The sequence below is a fragment of the Astyanax mexicanus genome, chromosome 12 (assembly GCF_023375975.1).
Source record: "Astyanax mexicanus isolate ESR-SI-001 chromosome 12, AstMex3_surface, whole genome shotgun sequence".
Taxonomy (NCBI): Eukaryota; Metazoa; Chordata; class Actinopteri; order Characiformes; family Acestrorhamphidae; genus Astyanax; species Astyanax mexicanus.
The window spans coordinates 37,030,523-37,048,905 of NC_064419.1; the positions used below are offsets into that span (position 1 = coordinate 37,030,523).

An 18,383-nucleotide genomic window follows, 5' to 3' on the forward strand; every position below is an offset into this window, starting at 1 on the left:
TAATACGTTATAATTGACTATAATTAATATTATATTCAAGACAAGAATAATTTATGAGTTGTTAAAAATATACTTATAGGATTACTGAGAGTGTGTTTATAAGTTGGAAGCTTTTTAAGTCATGATAAAGTCTGCAAGCAGGGACTTGGTATACAGAGTTTCTTGGTATTGATGTATAACATGTTATAAACACAGCTATTAATGCATTATAATCACAGTTCATGATGCATAATAAACATGGCTATAATGAATTATACATTTTTATAAATATGTATAGCCATGTTTATAATGCCTTATGAATGCATTATAATGTGTTACGAGTATGTTTATAGAGTCTTACAGAGATGACATTCAAAGAAAGTCTTACCACATTGTCTACAAACTACAAAAAGATTAGTTTTTTCCAGGATCGCACTACTTTTAAAAGACATAACCTTTGAAACTACATAATGTGTTGTCTTGTAATCAGGAATCTTTCAGTCATTTGAGTTTGCGGACTACACAAGATCTTTCACCAGGAGGAACACACGGCCAGCCTTACTGCTCTTCAAAATCAGGCTTTGTCACAAAAACACACACAATATCTGATAAGATGTATAAGGAAGTTTGTTTTGTTTTACTTCCAGAATGAATGTCTGTAAGAAGCAGATGATACAAAGTGTTTATCAGCTGATTTGCAGCAAAAAAAAAAAAAGTAAAAGAAAGACAGTCTTATTAAACTGCCCCATTGCCTTTTTTCTCAATCTGTTTCTTGCACTCTCATTGGCTGTAGCAGGAGGTGGTCTGATATAGCAGTGTATATGCATCTAATTATTCAAGATATCCAAGATTCGACAACCAAAAGCCCTTCCAGCAATAAAGATTAAACTGCGTCGAAATGTGAATCAAGCTTTTTTTTTTTTTTTTTACTTCTACATCATTGCTTAAGCAAGTGAGTTATTCCATTCAAACCAGAATGTTCTTCTCAGCATGGAGTGCTGCTAAAGCTCTTTCCTTTCCATATGTTTTATAAAAAGGCATAACTTCATGTAAAATTGCATATTTTGAGGCAACATCCCTCTTTAGCACAACACAGGAAGAGGCTGGACGAATAAACAACTGGTTGTCCTGTAATGAGAAGATTTGCATATTCCTTACAAAACAGCAATAGGATTATGGTCAGAATATACCAAGACACAAGTTAGGACTGAGAGATACGAGATGAAGGAGGTAAAGAGAGGAGGTGGGATGTTGGTGGGTTGTGAACACTTCATTGTGGCCATGGAACATAGAGATGGATTTTTTAGGATGTCAAACTGGGAGAAAGAAGAGATTCTGATGTTCCTAGTCTGAGAGAGATCATTTTCTCCGCAATTCATTATTCACAGGTGTGGAAACACCCACACCTGCTTTTAGCAATGTGGCGTGAGTTTAAGTGTGGATTTGTGCTGGACGCCGTGTGGCATGACATTCCATTATTGAAGTTTAAGTGTGGGCAGTTAATTAAATAAAATTCAGTTCAATTCAAATTGTAGTTAACAGCCCTTAGTCCACAGCAACATATTAGGGGTGGGCGATATGGCTCTAAAATAATATCACGATATTTCAGGGTATTTTTGCGATAACGATATACTTGGCGATTTAGGAAAACAGAAAAATAATTAATTATTTTCAGGAATATAGTATAAGAGTATAACAGCATAATCATAATGTGGCAAAATAAATAATATAGAATAAAATAATATAATGTAGCAAAAATATTGCAGAATATTTAGTGCATGCATATAAACTACAAACTTAAACAATTATACAAAAAATACACTTAAAGAACATCTCTATTATCACAATATGGATTTTTAATATCACAATATTTTTGTGTCACGATATATTGTATACGATATAATTTTGCCCACCCCTACAACATATGTGTACTTGGATTATTTCATAGAAGGCATTACCATCCACAGTGGACAGTGCAGTGGGTGGTAATGATTGTGAGCGTTGGCATCTGGTTAGTATTGTCCGTACGAACAGACAAGCGACTTTGGCAGAAATCACGTTTAAATCTACTGTGGGATGCCCCACAGGCATATACCACAGGTCATTGCAGCATTCTACAGGCCAGGGAACTATAGTATCATATGTCTTTATCTGTGTTCTTTTCCAATCTAGCATGAGATATATTTGAGATTATTATAAGATATGAGATAAGCAGAGGATCAAATATTTACAATATTTTGAAGTATTATTGATTCATTTAAAAAGTGTAGTGTTTCCTATCATTTGGCGTACTTTCAACACAGTGCACAATGGTACTTTTTTCACTTATCCAGCGATATTTACTATATTTAACGGTTCATTATGTAACATATGGAGTCGATTTCCTTGCTGAACCTCATGATCAGATGTCACGAGGCTCACAGACCGTTAGCGTGCCTCGAAGCAAGTCCTCTGCAGTCATAATTATTTGGTAGAATGAAATTTCATTAACGAACTGGGGGACAGTCAGCTGAGACGACACCTTACCTGTGCTAATTGAAATTCATTAGGAGTGGAGCTCAATTGCTCCGCAGAAATACGATATAGCATCACATGGGGTTTAGCTTTCTGTAATCTAGAAGTTGTGAGTCATTGATCTTGACCACAAGACCGCAACTTTTTTTCCTGTTCTTTTTTTTTTATTTTTTTTTTTTTAGGCAAAGTCATGAAGCTTGAACCACATTTAAACTTTCAAGCGAACAGAGATTTAAGTTTGGAGTTTGTGGACGCGTTTCTCATACGCGGCGGAACAATTACTCTTCATTAGCATTAGAATGATTTAGCCAGCCGTCGCTGCTGCGCGGTGGAGGAATGAATATCAGGAGCCGCAGAGAAATCACTGACCACCGTGGCCAGATCTGCCGGAGCAGGTCTAATCATTTTGAGCAGCGTGTAATGAAAGCATTTATAACATGATAATTTTCTGGGCTCAGATTCAGGCAGGACTTGACCACGAGGCAGACAGGAGAGCGAGAATGTCTACCTTTTTTTTTTTCCCCCCAATGTAGACTTTTTCCAATGTGTCATTCAGGAGAGACTCTAAACTGTTAGAAATTTGACACACGCGTGATTAATTACGCCGCTCTGACTGAGGCTTTTGGATAACATAATTCGGAAGAGTTTTATCCAGCCGAAGATTGCCAAGCCCCAGGAAACTTGTGTGAGTGGATTCATTGCAGAAACGGCTTCTCTTCCAGACTTTATTAAATTTGGGTAATGAGAACGCAAGCCACTGCGCAGGTTGTTAGATATAATTAAACCGAACTCTGAAGATGTCAGCGAAGGCACTCTGATTAAAAACACATTTGCAAGTAATCTCAAACAAATTAAACAATTTGCTGCACCGGGCGTGGTTCCATCGCGTCCTCGTCCCGAAGCGAACGTGATACGCTCCAAATATTGTTATGTACACAGAGACTGGAGCCTCAGCAAGGGTCATTTATCGCCCCCGAGTTTATCCGCTCCATACGTCGATGGGGATGGCTGCGTAACCGGTCGAAACGCATAACTCCTGTCTCGTATTTTAATGAGTGTTGGTATATATTTCCTGTGCTTGAGCACCGAACTTAATTGACCTGAACAACACAGAATGACTTGGCACTCCCCCAGTGACCAACCTTCCCCGGGAACAAAGGCAGCTTTGTGGGTGCTGGAGCACTTTGAAAGCTTTGTTAGCATGTGTCTGTGTCTAAAGGGACAAGTGGGCTTTATTTTCTAATTGAAAGTGCACTGACTATCAAAAGTTTGGGACACAGATTTTTTTTTTCTTTGGAATTCAGTTGGGATTACATTTGTAGAAGAAATGAAGGTTATTTCACAGGCACACTACACCCACCAAGACTTCCTCTTCTCTCACCTTTCCCACATTGAGAACTATGCAGAAGTTTTAGGCACTTATGTAGATTATTAAAAATTATTTATCTCAGAAATAAGACTGTATTAGAATGAATGTGAGTAAACATCAATACAGTAAAAGTATTAGAAAGTAATAGAAAAATCTTGTTTTGAAGAAAGTATTTGAAAATGTTCCGAACTACTTTAAAGAACACAGCTTGGCTCCAGATTTGTCCCGGAATAAAGCCCCCAACCAGCGCAGCAGTGGGTGTGTTCAATTCCAACACCAGCTCACCTGGTGTTGATATGATTACAGCCATAAATAATACCAGACTCCCACAAAGAGAGCTATGGAGATGTTTTAATGAACACAGGATGTTCATTGTATATTTGTTTTTTGCATTAATATAGTATCAGTGTGTAACTGAGCTAATTAAAACTTTTTTTTTTAATGTATTTTCCACTGGTGCCTAAATCTATTGCACACTAATGTATACTGTATTACCTTGCATAAACAGTGTAAGCAGTGTAATAATTTATGTTAAATGTAAGTTAAGAGATTATAGTGTTAAGTGTTTGTAGCAAGTTAAATAGGGAGATTGGGACAGTTTTTGAGCTTTTTTGGTGGAAAACAAATCGCCAAACAATTGATCAGTTTCTGTAATACTGTATATATTCATTTGTATTTTGTATGGCTTCAAGAACCAAAGAACCAAGATTTTTTTTTGGTATGTGTGAAGTATTAAAACAGCTGTTTGCAAATAAAAACAGTTTGTATGTGTTATGAATTATGCTTTTTTTTTCCAGAAATTATGCTAGTTAGAAGCACATACAAAAAGAAACCCTAGACTTACCGTAATTTTCGCACCATAAGGCGCACCATATTATTAAGTCTTATTATGCGACACTAGTAAGGAACAGGGGTTTCGCCATGTTTTCCATCTACTTCATCAGGTCTCCCTCCTGGGGGGTGGTGGGGGGATAGGTTAAATTAAGTGGAGTAAAGCTAATCTAAGTAAGCAAAATATAAAAAATATATATTTTAAAGTCAAACAAGAGCTGGATGTTAATCTACACAGATTTCTCTCCTGAAAACTGTTTATATATGCTTCCGTATTTTTTTTTTTTACAGTAAGCTTAGATTTTCAGATTTCCACTAAGGCTGGGTGCAGCAGCATTAGCAGCTAACTGCTAGCACTTTGCCACCCAACAATGCTACACTGAGGAACCGGTAAGCCAGGTTGATATTAGCTAGCAGTTCGTCCCACGTGTCTTGTTTTAACACTGTAAATGCACAGGCTACAAGCAGATAATACTCGCCTCTCATCTGCGAAAGAGCTATTACTTAGCACGGTTGCAGGCTAATGCTAATGCTGCTCCAGCAGTGCTAGCTGGGGGTTAGCAGCAGACTACAGGCTAATAATACTCACCTCTGAATTGCAAAAGAGCTAGTGCTGACTGCTAAAATTCATATATAAGGCGCACCGCACCGGATTACAGGGCGAACTGAAGATTTTGGGGAAAATTTTAATATTTTAAGTGCATAAACTAATTTTTGCGAAAACTAATTGGAAATAAATTAAAATGTGAGTTTTGATGAGTGCTGACACCACACAAAAAAAGTTTATTCTCTGGATTATATTGTCACAAATGTTGCCGCATATGTATTTACATGTCTTTGTTTTCCTCTGAAGCAAAGGCAGCTACTAGCATTGACACCTTTGTTTCAGAAACAAAGGTACCCAGTTTACATAGAAACATTCTGTCATCAATTCCACTTCTAAATGAATTATTTCTGTGTTCTTTCTAGGGATCACGTATATACAGTGGACATCGACACAGCCAACAGCGAAGAGATCTTTTTCAGCAAGGTGAGCACACCCTGTCGAGCTGTCCAGCAAGATACCATTCTCCACTCCCCTGTAATTACCTGGCGGCACTGAAACCCAAGCGGGACGCTAGCAGGAGCCGCGCCAGCGCCGTGACCCCGCTAAGCACATTATCCAATCAAGAGCCATTGCCATGCGTCATCTTTCCTAAAAAGAGGAACACGGGAAACTGGAGATTTATGCGTGCATGTAACTGCTCTCATTAAGCCGGCAGCACTCTCCTCTTCTCTCTCCTGTGCTGGGGAATAATAAAACAATGAGATTGATCCGGGGGCCTGGGGGTTAGAGAGATTGATTAACAAAAGGATGCAATTTAGCGTCAGTGTTTAATCAGTCGGTGGTTTGTAAATGCGGTTTACAGCTTACACGGCCCCACGGTACGACAGCTCCGTTTGACCTCCAGGCCAATAAGAGACGGCCGTAATCTAGTATAATGTGCTGCACTCCGTGTCTGAGCATGTCTGAGGCATCCTCAGCGTAAAGCTTAAGCAGATCACTGCTGATTCACCATCGATTTCTTCTCAACAGAAAATGACGTGGAAGTCCAGGCAAGCGGATGTGGACACTTGTAGAATGAAAGGGAAGCATAAGGTACATCCACAATTTCCATGTTTCATTTCCATTTATCTATTTTTTGTCATGTCGTTACACAAGGGCGCGCTTGTTTGGATGTTCGGATAACTCAATGTTCAGAAATCTAATAAAGGCTCTCAGGTCCAGACTAATGTGGCTTTGCAATGTGATACAATGGAGTAAGGTTTCTGGAGTTATATATTTGGAAGTTGTAATGGCGTAATTGCTAATAGATTGCAACTAATGGGCTGAAATAAAGGGTGATAAAGGGCCAAGAGTTGAAATGCTATTTTAAAGCCACAGCCGCACAATTTATATTTATAGCCAGCAAAAACACATACAGTGCTGTGAAAAGCATTTTTCCTTCTCTACTGTTTTTTCTCTGCTCTTGCATATTAGTTCTACTGAGAAACTGAATAATTGGGCTTCCTATGTCCTGGCTTGAACTCTGTGGTGATGCTGTGGTGGGGCCTTGATGTTTAAAAAGCTACAGGTGTATCTGATTAAAGTCGAGTGACCTCACATAATAAAAAAAGTTGGGTTAAAAAAAAAAAATGGTTTCAAAGTTTTTGTAGTTGTTTTTGCAGTTATTCCCACTACATTCAAGTTATTACTTGTGTGGTGTTACGGTAACATATCGATATCATAGTTATAACATTGTAACATATATGGCATCTGTATAACATTTGTTCTTTGGGTACCACTTTAAAATAAGACTACCTTTATAAAGAGTTTATAAATGGTTTACAGTTAGTTTATTAATGGTTACTTATTAGGTTGTAAATGCCTTAAAAATAATTAATAATCAGTTATAACACATACGTAGAAAAGGCAACAATGACCTGTTGTTTGCCAAATAGTAAACCCACATATGCCCTTTCTACGTATGTGTTATAACTGATTATTAATGATGTGTAAGGCATTTACAACCTTATTAGTAACCATAAATAAACCAATTGTAAACCATTGCAATTTATAAACCCTTTATAAAGGTAGACTTATTTTAAAGTGGTACCTTATTTGTTATATCTTTTAAAAAATGGCTTTACTGTTTGTGGCTTTATTACTGCAATAAATACTGCAAGAAAATTCAAAACATCAAACATCATGCTGTAGCTACTGATATCATTTACTTTACTCTGATATTTGATACACATACGGCATTATTAACATAATTTTGTGTTAGATAATTTCTTATGTGACGTCTGGAAAAATTCAGACGTTTTCACATTTTAATATATATTGCGGAACACCAAGTGATTTTAATGCTCATTTTTGCAAGTAGTTTTGACCCCCCCACCCAAGGTTTTTTCTTTATGCTTGCTTACCTTGGGTTACTTGTTTTTGTTTGTTTGTTTGTTTGTTTGATTACCGAATTGATGTAAAGCCACTTTGCGACAACATCAGGCCATACAAATACATTTTAAAATTTGATTTGACTCTTAGTTAACTGCAATTTGGACAATTCTTTTTGGAAATTGAAAATAATAAAAACAATGTATCTTGTGTTTAATAGTGCTCTAACATTTGTTGAGTGTTTCAAAAGATTTCAAAGCCCTTACTGTCATTTATAGGTTAAAAACTTAAATTAAATACTTTTCCACAGCACTGTATTACAATAGAAAGTATCTGGCATGTTGAATCAATGTATCAATATGTTGCCTTGCTCTGGTGCTAAGCTGTTTTTATTCAGTGGTTCCTCTTCTTTTTTCTCATCATGTTTTTTTTTCCCCTTCATGTAGGATGAGTGCCACAATTTCATCAAGGTCCTTCTCCAGCAAAACAATGACACCCTGTTTGTGTGCGGAACGAACGCTTTCAACCCTTCCTGTCGAACGTACAAGGTATTGCTCCATTCCCTGTGACCTCTCTCCCCAGCCCCAGAATACGCGGCAGATTTGGAATGCAAACAGCTCAATAAGAATGTGACATACTGTAGCACAAAAAACAAGGAGCCGTGGACAGTGATGGATTACCCCTGCATGAGTGATTTGCAGGTGTGGGCTGGCGGGGTTGACTCAAAGCCGAGACGCCCCAGCAGGGCACGGATGGTTTGCATTAGCCATTCTTGTGTTGATGCTACAATTGGTCGAACGTGAATGCGTTCGTCTTTTTGTTTTGACAGATTTATCACAGAGTGCCGTCCTAGGCTAGATAACATGTGAGAGCTTGCGTTCTCTCTTTCTGCGGAAAACTTTGGAATGGTGAATAAGAGTGCACCGGCTGGAGAAAGGGTTTGGGTTTGGGGGCCTTGTTCATTTTTCATGAGAGAAGTTTCCACTGGCATTCCCCCCACATGCTTTTCACCTTCTCCCAGGGCACGCATTAGCTGCTAATGGTAATGAACGTCTTTTCTGTGCTGGATTTTTAGTCGACATGCTTGTAGTTGTCACTGAGATGTTCTCGTCACCCTCCCTTGCTCTTTGTAAGTGTTGAATAGTCTTTTTTTTGCCATTGAGTCCTTTCTCAGCCTAGTGTCTGGAAGACTCGCCCTTTGAACTCTGCTTTCATTTCCTTGTGCATTTATTTTAGCAGGATTCGCAGGCATGCATGAAGCTAGGCTGAAGGCTTTTGACAGGGTTTACTATAGAGAGAGTGAACACAGAGGCTATTGTTCGTCTGAATGTCTTAGTAGTAATGTAATATTAATGTCAGCGTTAGAATACCGTAGTTGTCATGCTTTTTGTGAAGCAGATGGGCTTCTGTTGCAGAATTAACATCTACAAAGTGAACCAACTACTGTAGAAAGAAGCGTCTAATAGACAGTGAGAGGACAAAGTGTTTAAAAACTCCATCAGCACTGCTGCACCTGATCGACTCATACCAGCGCAATATACACTATAACAAACTCTTTGATGACAATATGCTTTAATAAACATATGGAGGATATACAACATACTAAAAAACTCTGACCCAACTGTACATGTCATTATAGATTAAGTCTTTAAATATTGTGATATACAGCTCTGGAAAAAAATTAAGAGACCACTTTTCTGAATCAGTTTCTCAGTTTCTTTTGCTATTTATAGGTATATATTTGAGTAAAATGAACATTGTTGTTTTATTCTATAAACTACGGATAACATTTCTCCCAAATTCCAAATAAAAAAATTGTCATTTAGAGCATTTATTTGCTGAAAATGAGAAATGGCTGAAGGTCAGACCTCAAATAATGCAAAGAAACAAGTTCATATTTATAAAGTTTTAAGAGTTCAGAAATCAATATTTGGTGTGATAAGCCTGTTATTTTATCACAGTTTCATGCATCTCATGCATGTTCTCCTCCACCAGTCTTACACACTGCTTTTGGATAACTTTATGCCACTCCTGGTGCAAAAAGTCAAGCAGTTCTGCTTGGTTTGATGGCTTGTGATCATCCAACTTCCTTTTGCTTATTTAGCAGAGGTTTCTTAATTTGGTAAAATTAAAGAAACTCATCATTTTTAATTGGTCTCTTATTTCCTTCCAGAGTTATATAATATTTTGTCTAGTTCACCCACCTTTGTCAGTGTGTCATTACAGTATGTACACCATTCACAGTGGCTTTTATACTATACATAAAGATCTGAATTTTATCCTGTCAATCAAAAATTTTAAATGTATTTTAATATCAGTTTTGGCCATATCATCCATCCTTACTTTCTTCCAACAAAGAGCGATGTCTAAAGGGCTGTGTAATAACTGGCACTGCAAAAAAAAGAAAAAAAAGAAAGAAAACAGAAAGAAAAAGACAGTCCTCCAAGTCTTGTTGAGAAGAGACTCAAGAGCTTTTTTGCCTGGAGCTGCAGAAGCTGCTCACAGATTTTCCCCCTGCGGATCTTTGGCCCTGGCAGGCCTATGGGCGTGCCCGTTTGTGCGATGGCCGTAGTCGGGCGGCGCTTGTGTGTGTCCACCTTGGCCACCATTCCGCCTTTCCATCCTCCCAGTGTGACGGCTCTGAAAAGGGCTTCTGTTTTGAGGCCAAACTCATCCCACATTAATCAGAGCCTCCAAGAGAGAGAGAGAGAGAGAGCGGGCAAAAGAGAGCGAGATAGAGAGAGAGAAAGAGAAAGAGAGAAAGAGAGCAGAGGAGGGGGGTCCACTGTACAAATGTTCTACTGAACGACGGCTCTGCTACATACACACATACACACACACACACCTCCCCCTCCCGAGGGCCCATCTGCGGCTCTCTTGGCGCCGACACTCGCGCACCCTGAGATCGCTCAGACAGACACCTTGGCAGCCTCGACCCAGGCTCAGAGCAGGAAAGCACAGATTTGTGTATTAACGCCTGCCTCTCTCGGCCGCCTGATATACGGCTGGTGTTGATTACATCACCTGTTGCCGGGCGGAGCTGGGGCGGCGCAGGTAAAGCGACTAAAAGCCAGGCCAACTCAAACCACGCAAAAAAAAAAAAAAAACAGTTCCCATAACCAATTTCAAAGGGAGGCCTCCCTAATGCATTACGGAAGCTATAACCACACACATGAATGATGGGCCTTTAAGCGTTATATGATACACCTTCCACCTTCCGTTCGTCTACCGACGCGTCTACTAGGAAGCACCAGGCTGTGCTCGGATTTCCTAGGAAATTCCTTCTTTTGATGGAATTAATGAAGGTATCAGTCAAAGTCCTCCTTCAAGGGAAAACTGCAAGACGCTGGAATAGCAGAAAGAAACAACGGGATCCTTTTTTTAATTTTTTTTTTTTATAACCCCCCACATGCTGTTTGATCCAGAGTTGACCTCATATATCTGTTCACTATTTGAGTCTAGAGTATAGAGTCTCCTGCTCTCTCACTGAAAAGGCAAGAATAGCCCTGTTGTAGCTTGAAAGGCAGCTCTAATGAGAGCAAAGGTTGTTGCCGCGGTCTCATCAAAAGAGACAGCAGAAACAGCCCTCACCTACGCTCGCACCGCTATGTAATGTCAGACACGAAGTTCTAGTGCAAAGGAAGTGTAGAGAAAGAGCAGTAACTACACGGTCCCCGCTGGCAGTGTTCCTAATTCGGGCGTTCCTATTCATCTTAAGCCTAACACCTTTGTAAAAATGTTAATTAGGACCTCGGTGTCGGCTCCTGATATTTCATATCCTCCAGCAGACCTCCAGCAGAACTCCTGCATGTGGCGAGACTTCAGCGTGACCTTTTTCAGAAGCTAGATGATAGCTCTATCTGCCGAGCGAGAAAGAAATAGAAAACAAAATGACCTGTTTAGAAGCCAAAAAGGGTGGTGTAAGCACTTGCGCTTCTTGGCAAGCTCCGGCCTTTGTGAGGAGCAAGAAAAGGCTTTTTAAAAATAACACACTTATTTTTAAAGTGAAAATCAACCTATACTAAAATGTGCAGAGAGTGCTTTAAAGTGTCTTTAAATGCAATATGATCTAGACTTTCTATTTTGCTCAGAGTTGACAGAGTTGCCTAGTATTTTAAATCCCCGTCAGTAAATGACCAGAAGTGTAAATACATTTAGTGAAACACCTCATTGTTTTAACAGTTATTGTCTGTTTTATCCGCTTCACTGAGCATATGAGAGCAATTTGTAGTTCTATAATTTATTACAGACTGTAGTCCTGTATCTGTTTCTCTGAATAGTTACTCCTCTTCTCACTAAATTCTCAAAAAAAAACAGTCAAAAAAAAAAAAAACACAGGACCACCACAGAGCAGGTATTATTCTGGAGGTGAATCATTCTCAGAAATGCACACAGTGACACTGTCATGAGGGTGCTGTGTTAGTAGTGTGTGTTGTGCTGGTGTTGTGAGGTATGACTGGATCAGATACAATGGTGCTGCTGCAGGTTTATAGACTGCTATACCAGAATACCTAGAATAGACCACCTACCTGAAATATCCAGCCAGCAGATCCAGAATGCAGCAGCACGTCTGGTATTCAACCAACCAAAACGGGCTCATGTCAACCCGCTGCTCATTGAGCTCCACTGGCTACCAGTTGATGCTCCCATCAAATTCAAAGCTCATACAATCGCCTACAAGGTGATGATAGAACAGCTCCTTCCTACCTGCACTGATTACTCCTGAAGGCTTACGCTACCTCCCGGCCGCTGCGCTTCTCCAATGAACGTCGCCTCGCTTTACCAAACAAACATTCACACAAAGCAATCCAGACTGTTCTCATACAGAGTTCCCCAATGGTGTAACAAACTACCTTCCACCACCAGATCCGGAGCATCCCTCACTATCTTTAATAGACTCCTGAAGACAGAGCTCTTCAAAGAGCACTTACTCTCCTAACACCTCTAACACACTAACTACTTCTAACCTTATTTCCTTCTTCCTCTCCTGCACTCATCTATCCCACTACTTCCCTCTGACCTCCTTGAGGCCCTATATAAAGATGTTTTTACCTTTAACTTCTATTCCTTTTGTACTTCACTATTGTAAGTCACTTTGGACAAAAGTATCTGCCAAATGTAATGTAACAGTGTTATTTAGCCTGTGTCCTGTAGATAGTGTCCTGTGAGCACTCTTGAAGGACTAGACGATGACCAACACAAACTCTGCAGCAAGAGATGAGCTTCTCTAAGAGTCTCTGACTTTACATCTACAAGGTGGACCAGCTACTTTGCACTTTAAAAGGAATGTCAAATAGAGTAAAGAGTGAGTGTGGACACAGTGTTTAAAAACTCTAGCAGCACTGCTGTGTCTGATCCACTCATACCAACACATCACACACTACTAACACACCACCAGCATCCAGATAATACAGCTACTCTGTGGTGGTCTATCCTCTGGGGTCCTGATCATTGATTAAAACAGGATGAAAGGAGGGTAATGTATAGAGGTATGCATAGAAACAGATGCAGCACTACAGTCTGTTACTATGCAATAAGAAATAATACTATAGGAACTATTGGATCATCATCCAGACATTGTACAGTTTAGTGATGCACTGGAATTCCTGGCAGAATTCCTCAATTCGAGAATGTTTTGAACAATGTCAGACATCTAGTGAAGAAGCCTGAGGGTATTATGACTGTCGGCATGAGCAGTGATCATGAAATGCTGTTTTATTGTCTCTCATAGAAATGGTTGAAATGGTGAAACGATTCCGTGCAGTTGTCTCATTTTACCACTATTTATCCGCTGCTGTTCAAACAGTTTGAACACGTCTGCGCTGAGCAGCGAAGGAAATAAACAGTATTGGGTTTTCTTGTACCTCAGACCCCATCCACACGAAGCCTGAGATTTTTAAAAACTGAGGTTTTGTAAAATCCAGAGAGGTTGGGGAGGAAACAGGTTGGATGAGGAGCTCCAGTAACAGTATATGATGTATTTTGAGTTTGCTGGTGTAGCTGGTCTGTCAGTATATCCAGGGTGGTGTTGGAGCAGTATAATTAAAGCTCATACTGATAGAGTAGTGTGTAGAACAGTCAAACACGCCACTATCACTCGTCTTAGCTACACTGATAAAACCTGTTACAGCGTTTAAAGCTGGTTCTGGGTAATTCCGCGCTGTTCGGTCAGAGAGGGCAGTTAGTTCATTAGTTGGATCAGCTGGGTGTAAATATGCTTTAAACGGCCGGAGTTTGCTGTTGTTGCACCCAAAAGAGTCCCCTACGGATCGAAAAGGAAAAGCAGACATGCGCAGACTCCCTGTATGACATCAGTGTTTTCAGAGACCTTTTCCCCCCGTCCACACGGCTCAGCTGGAGCGGAGTTTTCAAACATCTCTACCTTCGGAGGCATTTTCGAAAACCTCCGTTTTCAGTGACCGAAATCGCCGTTTTCGTGTGGACGGAAGGCCAAAACTTAGACAAAAACCTCTGTTTTCAAAAATACCCGGGTTTGTGTGGACAGGGCCTCAGTTTCTTGTTTTTGTTACCAGTTATATGATGTTCAGTGATGTTCAGTGTTAGATTTGTACTTTGTTATGGTCCTCATTGAGGTTTCATTTTGTTTTAGACTTAATTTGTTTGTGTTTTCTTTGTTTTATCAGCTAAATAACAAAAGTAACACTTTTTACCATTTCAAAAACTAAAAAAATGAACCATAATGTATTACATCTTCCCAAAAGTTCAGGGTTTTTTTTTGGTTTAGTTAATTAAATAGTTAATTAAAGTGATTGAATGTAGAAGTAATGCTTGCCTGCTACTGATTGAGTGAAGCCGACCTTTGACCTCCGCTTCTTTCTCTTTTTCTCTCCAGACAGACACCCTGGACACCCTTGGAGAGGAGATTAGCGGAATGGCCCGATGCCCATATGATGCCAAGCATGCCAATGTTGCCTTGTTTGCTGGTAAGCCGTCGAAACAACTGTTTTTATACGGCCAATCGTAAAATAAAAAAAAATAACTACTGCTTCACTAATTCATTCATTGTTAAATTGTGTCTATACAATATCTACACATGTAGCACTTTATTTTAAGACTGTTTAAAGGCTGCGGGTGATTAGTGCCAGGCTTTAAAAGCCGCAGCTTTTAAACAGTAATGCGGGTGGATTCTTTACATGGCCCTGTACTGTACGTTCTAAAGAAGCCTGCCAGGAATAAAAGGAGCTGCGAGGTAGCGTGAGGTAGCAGATACTCATTCTGCCACAGACTCTCTCTCTCACTCTCTCCCTCTCTCTCTTTCTCTCTTTCGTGCTGGTTCACTCTTTCTGGGAAGAGCGCACTGCTTGGCAGCCTTCGCCTGTGGCCGGTTTGGAAACACATGAAACTATTGTGGTATTAGAAAAAAAAAAAAAAAAGAATACGATGGAGTCCTCCCCGAAATATAGGGATTAAAAATAACTCCCAAGATGGAAAACCCAGATGAGTCATCTCTCCATTAGTGGCTTGTGAAGCCTTCCAATTTGAGGCCTGCAAAAGTGATTCACTCCCAATGATACTCACAGTTTTGCTAATTGCTTTATTGCAGTCATATTTTTCTTTGTTTTGCCGAAGCAGAGCAAACATTTTGGCAGTGACTCATTAACTTTTTCCCTTTAACTTTAACTCTAAGCCTCGTCTGTGTTGGTGATGTTTTTTTAAATATGTGTAATTTGTCTTTTGAACGTCTGAACGTCTGAGCGTGTCTGTAGATGTACGATTGTTTGTGAATGCCAGGTGTTTCATCATGCTTAGTTTAGTTTTGGTTTGGGATTGTAAGCCCTCTCTTTCTCTACGTGTGTTCTTGTGTGGTCGTTCTCTCAGAGAGTGGAACCTTTGCGCAAGTGTTTGTAACACAAGACGTCCGTCTTCTCTTTGCAGATGGAAAGCTGTACTCTGCCACGGTCACCGACTTTCTGGCTATCGACGCTGTCATTTATCGCAGTCTAGGAGACAGTCCGACTCTACGAACAGTAAAGCACGATTCAAAGTGGCTAAAAGGTAAGGCGTGACTAGAACAGGAGAGCAAGTATGAATGTGTTTTGCGTAGAGAGAGAGAGAGAGATTGTATCTGTCTTTAGGAGTTACTGTTGTTTGGGCTTGGTTAAGGGACATTTCCTCTCCTTATCCAGTTTGCTGACAGAAACATGGCCTTGCACTCGCTCATGAAGTGTTTCAGCTGTAGAGAGCCTTTTACTTAGTTTAGTCTTTTTGGTCCCACTTAATAATAAGTGTCCCTAAGTACTATGAAGTTACATGGTAACAATCCAGTGTAACTACTAATGTGTACTAAAGTACTACTAAAGTACACATTGTTACATATTAACTACAGAGGTATTGGTTATGTAATTACACATATGTACTAAGGTAATTAATAGAGCAAGTGTACTTACACATGTGTAACAATGTGTGTGTACTCAGCCCTAATTACATACTAGACAATAGCTGTTGGATAAGTTTATACACACACACTATTACACATATGTAAGTACACACACCCTGGTACACATGTGTACTTACACAAGTCAAAATTATCCTTAATACACATGTGTAATTACATAACCTGTACCTCTGTAGTTAATCTGTAACAATGTGTACTTCATCAGTAGTTACACTGTAGTTACATGGATTGTTACCGTGTAACTACATAGTACTTAGGGACACTTATTATAAAGTGGGACCGTCTTTTTATTTTTCATGCCCTTCGTTACTGATTCGAGATTTACCCTTTTAATGCGTTATTTTCATTAAGCAATAAAATATATTTTGTATAAAGTTACATAATTCCTTTAATTGAAGCTAAAATATGCTTTTTTACATAAATTCACACAAAAAAAACAATCCACATGTGTGAGGTTTAGGGATTTAGGGATGAGACCTGAAAAAACGAATATACTACTGTAAGACACAGTGAGCACTAGAGATTTTTTTTTTAGCCTAACATACACAGATCAAGTATAACGTAAAGACTACATCCTTGTTATCTATTTTTTCAGCTCCCCTGAGTTTCTGAAAGAGTGGACAGGGAGTGAACACTATGGTTTAAAAAAAAACACTAAACTCTAAATTTAATATTTTTTCATTAATGAAATAGCTGAAATGTGTTCCTTTAAAGTAATGAAACATACCAGTCCTGCCTAAATATTAATAAACATTTCCTAGTCTTTTTTATTGTGCTAATTTTCGCCTCTGTAGCGTCCTCTCAGGATTAACTGTGCTATAGACATGGATTATGTGTACTTTGGTACAATATGCAGATCAGACAATCCCTGCTTCTAAACCCATACATCACCCAGTGCCACTCCCAAACTACCCCTCACAATTTTTTAGCCTTTTTAAAAATTTTATCTGAGGGTGGAGTCAGCAAAAATCAAGAGGTTTAGTACCCCTTTAAAAACACCAGCAGCACTGCTGTGTCTGATCTAATTGTACAAGCACAACACACACTAACGCTGACTTTAATCAAATATAATGACTCAAATGTGCTCTAGCAATCATTTAAGCAGCTGTTAAAAGAGTTAAGAGAGGACTTTGAACAAAGTGTGTATCTGTTTATCCTTATTGCTTATCCTCTTTATTTCCAGAGCCCTATTTTGTCCAGGCGGTGGATTACGGAGACTTCATTTACTTTTTCTATCGGGAAATCGCCATGGAGTACAACAGCATGGGAAAGGTGAGGATTAAAAAAAGGTATTCGTGATTAAAAAAAAAATGCAGCGTGCAGTCCTACCTTAGCCATCACAGACAGGATGTACGAATAGGAAGCAAACAGGAAGTGGGTGTCTCAAATGTCTGAAGGAGCTTTCAGGAAAGGTCGGGCCATTTTCAAAATAGGAAAACACTCAGGATACACAGCTAAAAATAACAGAGAGAACTCTGCAGTTATTGTCTTAATAGTCAGTCTGAAGTCTCAAAATAGCCCTGATTTCCTCTATAGGCTGTTGCTGAAGCATATTGGAATGTAATAGAAAAGTAAAGCAAATTTAATTTTATTATTCCTAGTTCCTCATTCGTATCCTTTAACAAGGTGCCGTGTAGGGAGCAGACTCGCATTCTGTGAATACAGCTCTCAGTGCTTACAGTAAGGATGCAGTTGAAAGATTACTATAATTACAGTCATCCTGCTCTGCTAATGCAGGGTTAAGTGGCGTGCTGGAGGGCTCCAGATCTCTGAACGATCCAAAATGTAGAGAATGTATTTGCCAACAACACTGTGTAGAGACATTTTCACTGTAATTAACATCATACTGTATGTTTACAGGGGGTTTCTGAGTTACATTTACAGGTACACATTTAGAGGTTTAACAGTATTTTCGCATTATAATAAATGGGAAAAAGTTGACACATTCAGGATAATTCAGGATATTTTAATTTACAATAACTTTCTCACTTTCCTAAATGCATCTGAGATTTAAGATCATCTTGACTGATAGAAAGAGTGTTCAGTGTGTTTTTTTAAGGGATTTTTAAGATGATTTTGGGAAACAAAATCTGTTTAAAAATGATCTGTGCATTCCAGCTTTTGTATGTGTTTTTTTTTTTGGCTCTGCCAGCGTTTCCCCTGATTTCCTTTTAAAAATAATTTAATAGATTAAACTATAAAAGTTTTGGATGGTAGTTTTAATTACTGATTATGCCCTTTTTAGCAAAAAACAATCACACATCATATTTTAAATTCATAAATTGATTGATTTATAAATTTTTTTTAGCTAAAAAAGTGAAAAGGCCACATCATTTAAAAAAGAAAAAAATGAAGTT

At 39.0% G+C, this 18,383-nt stretch overlaps 1 protein-coding gene across 2 annotated transcripts in view; it reads left to right on the top strand.

Moving 5' to 3' along the window:
* Nucleotides 1–18,383, top strand: part of sema6a (sema domain, transmembrane domain (TM), and cytoplasmic domain, (semaphorin) 6A) — a 114,748-nt gene that overhangs the window by 59,865 nt on the left and 36,500 nt on the right. For both annotated transcript variants that reach the window (XM_049486014.1, XM_049486015.1), the window contains exons 4-9: nucleotides 5,663–5,723; nucleotides 6,270–6,332; nucleotides 8,057–8,158; nucleotides 14,464–14,554; nucleotides 15,507–15,626; nucleotides 17,210–17,298. In XM_049486014.1, coding sequence (XP_049341971.1) covers nucleotides 5,663–5,723; nucleotides 6,270–6,332; nucleotides 8,057–8,158; nucleotides 14,464–14,554; nucleotides 15,507–15,626; nucleotides 17,210–17,298 — 526 coding nt within the window. The remainder of the gene's footprint in view (nucleotides 1–5,662; nucleotides 5,724–6,269; nucleotides 6,333–8,056; nucleotides 8,159–14,463; nucleotides 14,555–15,506; nucleotides 15,627–17,209; nucleotides 17,299–18,383) is intronic.